This window comes from Eptesicus fuscus, chromosome 7 (assembly GCF_027574615.1).
Source record: "Eptesicus fuscus isolate TK198812 chromosome 7, DD_ASM_mEF_20220401, whole genome shotgun sequence".
In the NCBI taxonomy this organism is placed as follows: Eukaryota; Metazoa; Chordata; class Mammalia; order Chiroptera; family Vespertilionidae; genus Eptesicus; species Eptesicus fuscus.
In genome coordinates this window covers 69,301,977-69,312,301 of record NC_072479.1, presented here as the reverse complement: position 1 = coordinate 69,312,301, position 10,325 = coordinate 69,301,977, and the positions used below count along the sequence as shown (strand labels likewise).

At 42.2% G+C, this 10,325-nt stretch overlaps 1 protein-coding gene across 2 annotated transcripts in view; it reads right to left on the bottom strand.

Annotated features, from left to right (window-relative positions):
• Window positions 1-4,432: 4,432 nt before the first annotated feature.
• The window catches only part of PKP2 (plakophilin 2), an 81,270-nt gene continuing 75,377 nt past the window's right edge, over window positions 4,433-10,325 (bottom strand). For both annotated transcript variants that reach the window (XM_008140548.3, XM_054718480.1), the window contains 2 exons: window positions 4,850-4,937; window positions 4,433-4,700 (listed from right to left, as the gene is read on the bottom strand). In XM_008140548.3, the coding sequence (XP_008138770.2) occupies window positions 4,632-4,700; window positions 4,850-4,937 (157 nt within the window). In that variant the 3' untranslated portion in view covers window positions 4,433-4,631. The remainder of the gene's footprint in view (window positions 4,701-4,849; window positions 4,938-10,325) is intronic.

Genomic DNA, 10,325 nt, shown 5'->3' with positions numbered 1-10,325 from the left:
TGAGGAATCAACATTCAGAATCACTTGTCTGAGCCATATTTGCTTTCCTCATTTCTGCCTGGCCTTCTAAGGTGTGTGTGTGTGTGTGTGTGTGTGTGTGTGTGTGTGTGTGTACGTGTAAAATGGGTAGATGAGGGAAAGGTTGGGACTTTTAACTGAACTAAGTAAAAAAAGAAATTCAAAAGAGATGGACTAAAAAATAAAAGCAAAGACCCCCCAAACCAGGAACGCAACAAAATTTAATTAGCATTTACTGAGACACAGTATCAGGTACTATTTTAAGTGCTTTATAATTATGAAAACATTTAACCCTCAAAACAACCCCATGAGGTAACTATTACTTTCATTCACATGTAATAGATATGGAAAGCTGAGGCTCGGAGAGAGTAAGTGGAGAAGGCAGTGGAGAACTCACCATTTGAGCTCAGGCTAGCTGGTTTTAGAATCAGTCCCCAATCAATCAACATCCTGTCCTCTGAACTCTCCAAAGAGAGACAAGCCAAGACCCCACATTTCCCCAGCATGGAGACACGAGTCTGTCATTATTGGTTCCCATAGGAACTCTGGTCACCCCTAAGCCCTGTTCATATAGCCCCTCTGCACTCTCCAGCTTTGTGACTTGGGAATGTGACTTAACCTCTCTCTCTTCAGGTTATTTTCACATATAAACATAAAAGAAAAAGAAAAAATATATATACACACTTCAGAGCATGCTGTAGGACATACTCAATATGTCTACTATTGTTAAGTTGGTCTCACAAGTCTCTCCTCTGTCAGACTAACATAGCACCGCTCTCCAGCTAAATATTGCAGATTCTTTAACTGTGTTTCCCAAACTATGGCCTTCAGAATGCTTTCCCTTCTGCTATTTTAAACAGCTCTTATGCCAATAGGTGGCATTTTGAGTGCTCTTTCTTGAATAAATCACAAAAAGAGCCTTTTTTCCCCCTTATAGTCCTTAAAAGGCTACATTTAATTTCATAAGAGATTAAATGGTCAATACCAGTATAAACTAAAATGTTAGACCTACTAGTAAAAAAGAATTTTATTTTAAAAAGTTTGTTTCTCGCCATCTGGCAGGCTCAGTGGTTGAGTGTCGACCTATGAACCAGGAAATCACGGTTTGATTCTGGTCAGGGCACATGTCAGGGTTGCAGGGTTGATCTCCAGTAGGGGGCATGCAGGAGGCAGCCAATCAATGATTCTCTCTCATCATTGATGTTTCTATCTTCCTCTCCCTCTTTCTCTCTGAAATCAATTAAAAAAAAAATAAAGTGTTTGTTGTGGGAAGGAATCCTATATAATAAAAGCCTAATAGGCAAATTGACCATACAGTGGAATGACCGGGTGGGGCCAGCAAGCGGGCAGCGCCAAGCCAGCCAAGGCAGGTGCCAGCAGGCAGAGGGAGGCGTTGGCGATGGGGGGGGGGGCAGTGGCAGCAGGGCGATGGGAGGTGGGGTCAGACACTCCCTGGCTAGCGCCATCCCCCGATAGGCACGTGGGTCGCCTCCCACAGAGAGAGGCCAGACTGCGGCTTAGGCCCGCTCCCTCCGGGAGCTGGACATCCCCCGAGGGCTCCTGGTCTGCAAGAGAGCACAGGCTGGGCTGAGGGACCCCCCCCACCCAAGTGCACAAATTTTCCTGCTCCAGGCCTCTAGTAAGTATAGGTAAAGAAGGAAACAAACTTTAAAAAAAATATTTTTATTGACTTTTAGAGAGGAAGGGAGGAGAGATAGAAACATCAATGATGAGAGAGAATCATCGATCAGCTGCCTCCTGCATGCCTTCTACTGGGGATGGAGCCTGCAACCTGAGCATGTGCCCTGACTGGAAATGAAGGCACGACTTCCTGGTTCATGGGTCGATGCTCATCCACTGAGCCACACAACAAACACTTTAATGCAACAGTTAGTGAGTTTTAAGTTGGGCTAGTTACAGGATCATGTTGGGCATTAGTTGAATGAATGCTGGCATATTTTTCTTCTCTGTCACTTCAATTAGAACGGGGTCTTTTCTGACGCAAGAAGATACTTTAAGGAGGACATGACCAGATGCCCTCTAAATTCCCTCTTAATCCTCAGATTCTGTGACTGAGGCTTCTTCAATTTTGCTTAAAGTACACATATACTGAAGTTCTTGTCTTTCCAATGCAGTAAGTTCATCACACGTAAAAGGAAATTTCATTTATAACTATAATACACACACACACACACACACACACACACGTTTCCCATTTCCCTTTTCTTCTAGGAAATTGCTTCTTCAGAGGGTGATTATATTGGTTTTAAAGTGGTTTATCTACTCATGCTGTTTATTTCCCCATCTGACATGTTAATCCCCTCTCTATTTTGTCAGATAATCCTTTAGTTATTCCCATCGGTATAAACAAATGTTTCCAGTTATAGAAATGGTAGCAATATCCCATATTCCCGAAGACCACGCAGAATTCCTGACAAGGCACAGCCCTTTGGAACTCTTAGCACGAATAAATGCAAAGGCCCGCTCAGCTGGTCAGTTCCTTTGGTGACATGGGCACAGTCTGGGTACCTGGGAAATAAAAGAGCTTTGTGTGTGGACCAGTGATCAAAACTGATAATCAAACAATGACCTCCCTCAGAGATGCCCACAGATACAAAGTATGAAGTTTTTGTAAGCAGAGTGACAAAGCAAAACACAGGGATCAAACATAGTCTATCTTTCATGGTCACAGACTCACTTCTTACTAAAATTTAATAATAGCTAATGCACTTGTATGTCTCTCCATTCTAAAATGTTTTAGTCACTAGCTGCTCCTATTTTTCTTACAGGAAGAGTTAGTTGGTAAAGGATTTAGGACTTTAGTTACGGAAGAATTACAAAGTATTAAACTCTTAGTAATTAAAGTTTATAAGGTCAAATCCTCAAATGTCACATCAATCATATCACATATACTAAGATACATAAATTAGATGCCCAGATACTAATGCAGGCAACGTTATTTTTGCCTAACTTTGTGCTGAACTTTACTAAAGGCTCCACTAGTGCCTTAAAAAATACAGAAACTTCTTGAACAGAAATCAGTTACCTGGAGAAATAAAGATACTCCAAATGCTTATTGTCAAAACTCTGGAAAAAGAGAATTTCTATCTTCAGTATTTTAAAAATGGGTATCAAATAATTTCAGATTAAACTAGGTTAGTAACTTCAATCTTCTCCACTGAGCTATTAAAATGGAAAAAAAATTCAAGTTCTAAATATAATAAAGACTTATGTACACATTCAAATAGAAAATGGCAATTTATTTTCTATTACGCTTTTCTGGACAAAAGGAGATGCATTTTTTTCCTTCTTATTTTCTTATAACAAACATTGTCAGATTTCTTTTAAAAAGCATAATAAAACAGAACTGTAGTTGAGAAGACTACTTCTTTATGAATGGCATAAACCATAGTCCAGTTAAAATAACCCTTAATACAGATTCGCCCTAATAGACGATGTTGTCAACTTTTACATATCAGTACTTCTCATATCACTTCTGGGTGGCCTAGACCCCTGTATCCTCAACATAACGTCTTCATTTTTCTTCTCTAGAGGTTTCCTTTACTTAAAATAATGGCTTGAGGAATATTATGAGACTTAGTGGCTTTGTGCTCTTTTCTAAATGTTGGGCAAAGTTGGGCTGGCTGATAAAGTAACTCATTAAAATGAACTGTGTTTTCAGAGCCCTGGGCTGGCCCTGCAGTTTGAGAGACCTTGGTTCCTTTTGTAGCTAAATATAGAGTCCATTCTTCCACCGGCCACTGCAGAGGCTGAGAAAGTCCGGGAAATAGATTACATTGAGTGCTACTGTTCAGAAGAGATTTGCATTTAATGCTGTTGTTATAGGTAAAGTATTTGCTTAAGCAAAAATCTCATTTACTCAATGGTTAGAGGAAACACTGAATTTCATAGCCCAAGTTCCTTTTTCTGTAGAAAAGATTTTAAATCTGCTTGATCACTACCTTTCAATTCTTTTTCTTATAGACATGCATGCTCCATGATTTAAATTTCTTAAGTTCATTTAAAGTCAGAGAAAAAATTCAAGAGGATAAGAACAAGCACAAAGTAATAAAAAACAAACAAAAAACAGTTTTGCCATTAAATTTTTTCCTGGATAACTTAGCAAATATTTGTCCTTTCCATTCTGTTTCAACACTGCAGAGACAATATACTCATGGCCCTCTGGTGAAGCAATGTGCATATAAGTGACAAAACATGGAAACCAGAACATGAAAATGTAGATAAAACTTTTAAAATCCTAGTAATACTACAACAGCTTCTTTCCTTATTTATTCCATTCCACATGAATTCACATTTTGGTTCCAGGAGGCCATGAACTGTAAGCCCTGATCCCAAAGCCCAATAGAGCCTGATGCCAGTATCTTCTGGTGGCAAACTTGTGAAAATCTTCTGGAAGACTAATAAAATCACATTCTGATTATTTGTCTTCTGGATTCGGGGGACCATGGAAATAGAAAAGGATAAAAACAAGGCATGCTTTATTTTTGAGGTTTCTTGGACTGGGAAGTAGAAAAATAGGTGTTTTCCTTTGGGGTTTTCTTGTGGCCGAGAATGGTGAGGTTGGTATTTCTGAGAGCACTTTTTCACTTTCCTCAGTCTTTAAGGGAGTGGTAGGCTTTGGCAGTCCGGCTGTTGACAAAATCTGTCTTCTTAAACTGAGCCTTCGGAATAAGCAAACAAAATTATGAACGGTAACAACATTTTCACACACAAAACTGCAGTTCTTAGCGATTTCCCACCAGAGTCAGACAAGCGGGCTATTAGGACCTGGCTCTGCTAACTAGGACACATGCTTTTTGAGTGCTCTTACCTTCTTGTAGGCATTGTGGAGCTCTGTGTGTGTCCACAGGGCATATAAGAGAACAGAAGCGGCTTTGCTTGCTTTGTTGGAGGCACAGCTGAAAGAAGAAAAGGACATTCCGAGATCAGTGAGAATGAGTCCGAGGCTCCTGGAGGTGGCCGTTGGACGGTCTGTAAATCTTCTTTAACTGCCATTGCTCAGTAGCCATCCATTAAGTCAGGTTATTCACAATGACAAGAAAATCAAATGGTAAGCTTCAGGCCAGGAACCACTTTTTAGAAAGTATCATTATTTTTTAAATTTTTATTGATTTCAGAGGGGAAGGAAGAGGAGAGAGAGATAGAAACATCAATGATGAGAGAGAATCATTGATCGCCTGCATCCTGCACGTCCCCCACTAGGGATCTTGACCACAATCCGGGCATGTACCCTAACCAGGAATCAAAGCATGACCTCCTGGTTCAAAGGTTGATGCTTAACCACTGAAGCATGCTGGCCAGGCTAGAAATTATTTTGAAAAAATCTTTTAAATATGTTTTTTATTGATTTTCAGGGAGAGGAAGGGAGAGAGAGAGAAACATTGATGAGAGAGAGCAACATCATTGATTGGCTGCCTCCTGCATGCCCCCTACTGGGGATTGAGCCCGCAACCTGGGCATGTGCCCAGACTGGGAATCACACTGTGACCTCCTGGTTCATAGATTGACACTCAATCACTGTGCCATACCAGCCAGGCGAAAAAAATCTCTTAAAACCACTAACAGTGTTAACAAATAAATAGTTTATAGAGCAAACTTTTGCTATTTATAAGCAATATGTTACAAATCCTTAAAATTATTTATAGAATACAATTTATATTTGTATATTTATATTGTCATTTATAGAACAAATATATTTGTATTTATAATGTGTGTGCATGTATTTTTTTATCATATACATATACCCTATATAATAAAAGTGTAGTATGCAAATTGTCCCCCTGACCGGGAGTTTGTCCAGGAGTTTGACCAGGGGGCGGGCCAGCTGGGGGAAGGGAGTACCCAGCTGGTAGCCACTAGGGACCCTACCAGTGCACGAATTTCATGCACTGGGCCTCTAGCATATATATATATATACATATACATATATATATATACATATGTATATATATATATGTATATGTATATATATACACGTATATATATGTATGTATATATATGTGTATACACACACACACACACACACACACACACATATATATATATATATATATATATATATATATGGTATATATAATGCAAATGCAGGAAAGTGTGACTGAATAATATATATCCTTCTCTTAGACTGAGTGACTCTATAGGTAGGAATAATTTTTTCAAGTTAATCAAATAAATTCTTGTTGGAGCATTTGTTAAAACAGGTTCAAAATGTCTTTGTTCTTGTATAGAGCAAATGTCAAATGTGTTCCTGTTTTAAATCCAAGTCACTACTGCATTTGACATTGTATTTAGTTTTTGATGTTCTGCTTTTAAATTTGTCCTAAATTTCCTGTTTCTGGCTGAGGGGAAAATGCTTTCTTTGATCTTTTTCTCTTCTATCACCTGAACTTTCTTTTAACAAAGAAACATATCTTTTATCTTTCCTATCATAGGAGTTTGTAAACATGCAACCGAGAATAGAGAATGCAAAGCTGTACAGAGAAGCGCATGCTGGGCTCCTTCTTCAGCGAAAAGCCTTTCTCTTCCACACCAACCTGGCAGAGGGTAAGGCAGATCGGCACCCTACAGAATTTAGTGACCTCATGGGTTTCTCAGACTAGCTTGTTTATAACCGAGACACTAAATAATAATCCATGAAAGCCATGGGTCTCTAATATTTAAAACTGGAAAGAGTTCAACAGCAAGTGAAGGGGAACCGAATTTACCACCCCAAAATATGCCTCTCTGGCACGGGATTATTTTAGGCTGATTATTTTTAAGAAACAGCAGACATAGAGAAAGCTCTGAAAACTGAGTGGAAGTTACCCTTGAAAGAGACATTTATAAGGAAAATCTCCATTTGTAAGGAATATCTGTACCAGAAAGTGAGGGATGACGAAATCTTTAGAAAGTTTGATCAATGTAGAAGGCAAGGACTTAAATTTGCCTAACAACCCTTGTTTACTGTGCTTTTCCTGGGAATCCCCCTAAACTGGCCTCCCCTCTTCCCCAGCATCTTTTGTTGGAGGCTTGGGCCATTTCTAGGAGTTACTCAGTTTTCCTGGGTCTCCCCAAGGATACAGAAGGTCTACATGTTATCAAACTTCTTTTGTTTTTCTCTTGTTAACCTGTCTTTTTTATTGCAGGAGTGTCTCAGCCAAGAACCTAGTGATACCGTTGTAATTAACCTAGTTATTACTAACAGGAAAGGAGCAAAGGGAAGGCCAAATATTATAGACATGTCACTTAGGCAGTTTCACCAGGAAGTGAAGGCTTTACACTCCCCAGGGAGCCGCCAGTCTATTCCCTACAGATTGCTGGAGGAAGGCACTGAACAGGGGGCGACAGATACATGATCCGTGAAGTTTGGGTGACATTGGAAAGGTACTTGTTTGTCAGTCACACCTGGGAAAGGGTCATTGGCCAGAGTGGGCGTGGCCACTGTGAGCACAGGAAAATTTAATCCCTTAAACAAAAGAGTTAGCTCTCTTGTTTTTTCTTGGTTCCTCTTATGCTCTTAGTGTGCTGTGCTCTTGGTTGACTCCTGGTTTCGGGGCTCTCACACTCCTGCTTCCTGCATTTACTCACATGACCACCCCTACACACAATGGACTAATGGACTGTATAACTAACCTGCTGCTGAACTGGACTGAGCTGCAATGTGGGATGGAAACTGTGGACGCTGACTCTGCTTTTAGCTCTACTGAAGCCTCAGCTGCACTTCTTCAAGAACAGGATTCAGGGAAATGGGACTTTGGAAACCTAGGGATGTAATTCACCGCAAATAAAAATCACTCATCCTCTCGTGTGAGTCTCAAAAAATTCTTTTTTTGAGATATCATAAGGACTCCACCCCCAATACCTCAATTCCCCTGATAACACTAGAAGGGTAGAGAAAAAGCATTTTCCTCCCATTCACAAGGGTGTTATGTGTATAAAATTTGTTTATAAGTTGGCTGTTGACACTTGGGAACTCATTTATTCAAAGATAAAATGATATAAATGATAATTGGTCCCTAGGCTAGCCCATGTGAAAGGATTTCAACCTAGACTGAAACCAGAGGATATGAAATAGAGAATGTCATGCATGCCCCCTCAGAAGAAGAGAACTTATGAACTGAGAGACTGACTGCCTGTAAATGTCTGGTTAAAGAAGACTGAGACTCCCCGGTAGCTTGCTGCAGCATGGGTGACCAGCATTGTTATTTCTCTGCTATTCCTGAATGAACTCAAAATTCTGGCTTGCCTCAGTTAATATCTTCATTTAAGTTGATGCCATAAATTACAGGACAGTTGTACAACACTTTAGCAAGTAAGGAGCATCAGGCACAGACAGTAGAAATTCTTTGCTGACTTTTTCTCTTTTCTTTTTTTAGACAGGGCATGTGAGGACTGGCTCACAAATGGACACTTGGGGCAACAAAGAAATAACAGATTAGCTCATCCATATGTTGCTAAGCTACAAGAAGTTCCCAAAAGTGATGGTGCTAAGCAGAGGTAGTTAGCTAGTTATTAATAAAGAGAGGGAGACCAAAGGGATTCAGACATCAAGCTTAATAAACTAGGGAGCTGAATCAAATATTAAGCTTAATAAACTGGGAAGCTAATCGCACATTGGGTCTGCTTCACTAGGAAGTTACAGCATCCCATTAAGCTGGATTTACTAGGAGGCTATAGCATTAAACTCATGTACACACTCCAGGTGACCGTGGAGGAGACTTAACCCTCCAAGCAGCCAGGAAAATCTTCTTGGGGGGTGCTGCCTGATGATACCAGATTATGGGATGGAAGAGGAAAGAAAATTCCTCTGCTCAGCACATGCACAGTAGAAACAAGATGATGCAACAGAATTCTTAGAAGTCAAATGGCACAGGGGAGGAGCTTCTACTTTGAAGCATCCTATCTAATAAAAGAGTAATATGCAAATTAACCATCACTCCACGACAAAATGGCGGTGCCCATAGACACAAGATGGTGGCGTCCAGTCCTCTCAGGCCCGCAAGAGTCCCCCAGTACCAGGGAAGGCTGCCGCTGAGAGCAGGCAGCGAGTGACCCAGCCTGATGGCCTGGGAGGCGGCTTTGCCCCTGGTACAATCCTCACCTAGCCCCGACCCTAGCCGTGGGCCTGGGAGGTGCCTGCGCATGGCCACCACGATCCACTGCCCACGGAGGCCCTGGCCGTGGGTCTGGGAGGCGCCCGTGCATGGCCGCTGGAATCTGCTGCCTGCCCAGGCCCAGGCCGGCCATGGGTCTGGGAGGCGCCCGCACAGGGCCGCCGCGATCAGCTGCCTGCCGCGGCCTGGGCTGTGGGTATTCGAGGCACGTGCATGCCCAGTGCGATCCTCTCCCAGCCCCAGCCCGGGCCTTGGGCCTGCGAGGTGCCCATGCACAGCCGGTGCCATCTGCTGCCTGTCTCTGCCTGGGCTGTGGGCCTGTGAGACCCTGGGGCTGCCTATACACCTCCCCCGACCCCTCAGCGATCAGCTCCCATCTGCAGCTGGGGGGTGTAGGCCTGGGAGGCAGCCGTGCCCCCCAGAGCTATTCCCTCCCAGAGGCAGCCTGGGTGTCAGGCTGCACCCCCATGGAGTGATCCCCCCCACACACTATAGCCTTGGAACTTTCCTTGCCTCCAGCCGAGTGATTGGAGATGGATGGTGATATTTGGGCGATGCTGCCCAGGAAACCTCTCCCATTGGGTAGAAACTTCTGACCAGGTTAGGGAGGTAAATGGGTTTTGTTTAAAATCTTTAGAAACCACAATGGAAATGTCTGAGGTAGGGTTTCACATCGGAAGTAACTTACAACTAATTTCTGAAGGCAAACCTGGACATTGCAGTTACATTACTGGAGAGTACCCCGAGGTCTGGAGGTTGGCTCTGCAGCGGTGGTGGCAGGTGCTCCCCACCCTGGTTCCTCAGCACCTTGGGCAGGGCTTGAGCCCACCCAGAAAGGCCTTTTCCCCTACAGTTTTCACCAAGGCAGGAGGTTTTGTAGACATGAATAAGAAGTGCCCACGCACAAGTCCTGAAGATGCTGGGGCCGGAAGAAATGACAATCAAACCGGGAAAAGAGCAAAACCAGAAACACCACTGATCCCAACATAGATCATCTTTTTCTTCATATGACTGTGTGTTTCCCTCTTCTTTGTCTTCTGGAAGCAAGACAGATTCAAGTACTGACGATTCTACCAACGGAAAAGTTAAGAGAAAGAGAGGACAGAAAAGGAATAAAAGGAAAAAAGAAAGAAAGGACAAAAGTTGAAACATCAAGAAAAAGAAAGAAGGAAAAAAGGAAGAAACAACCACATC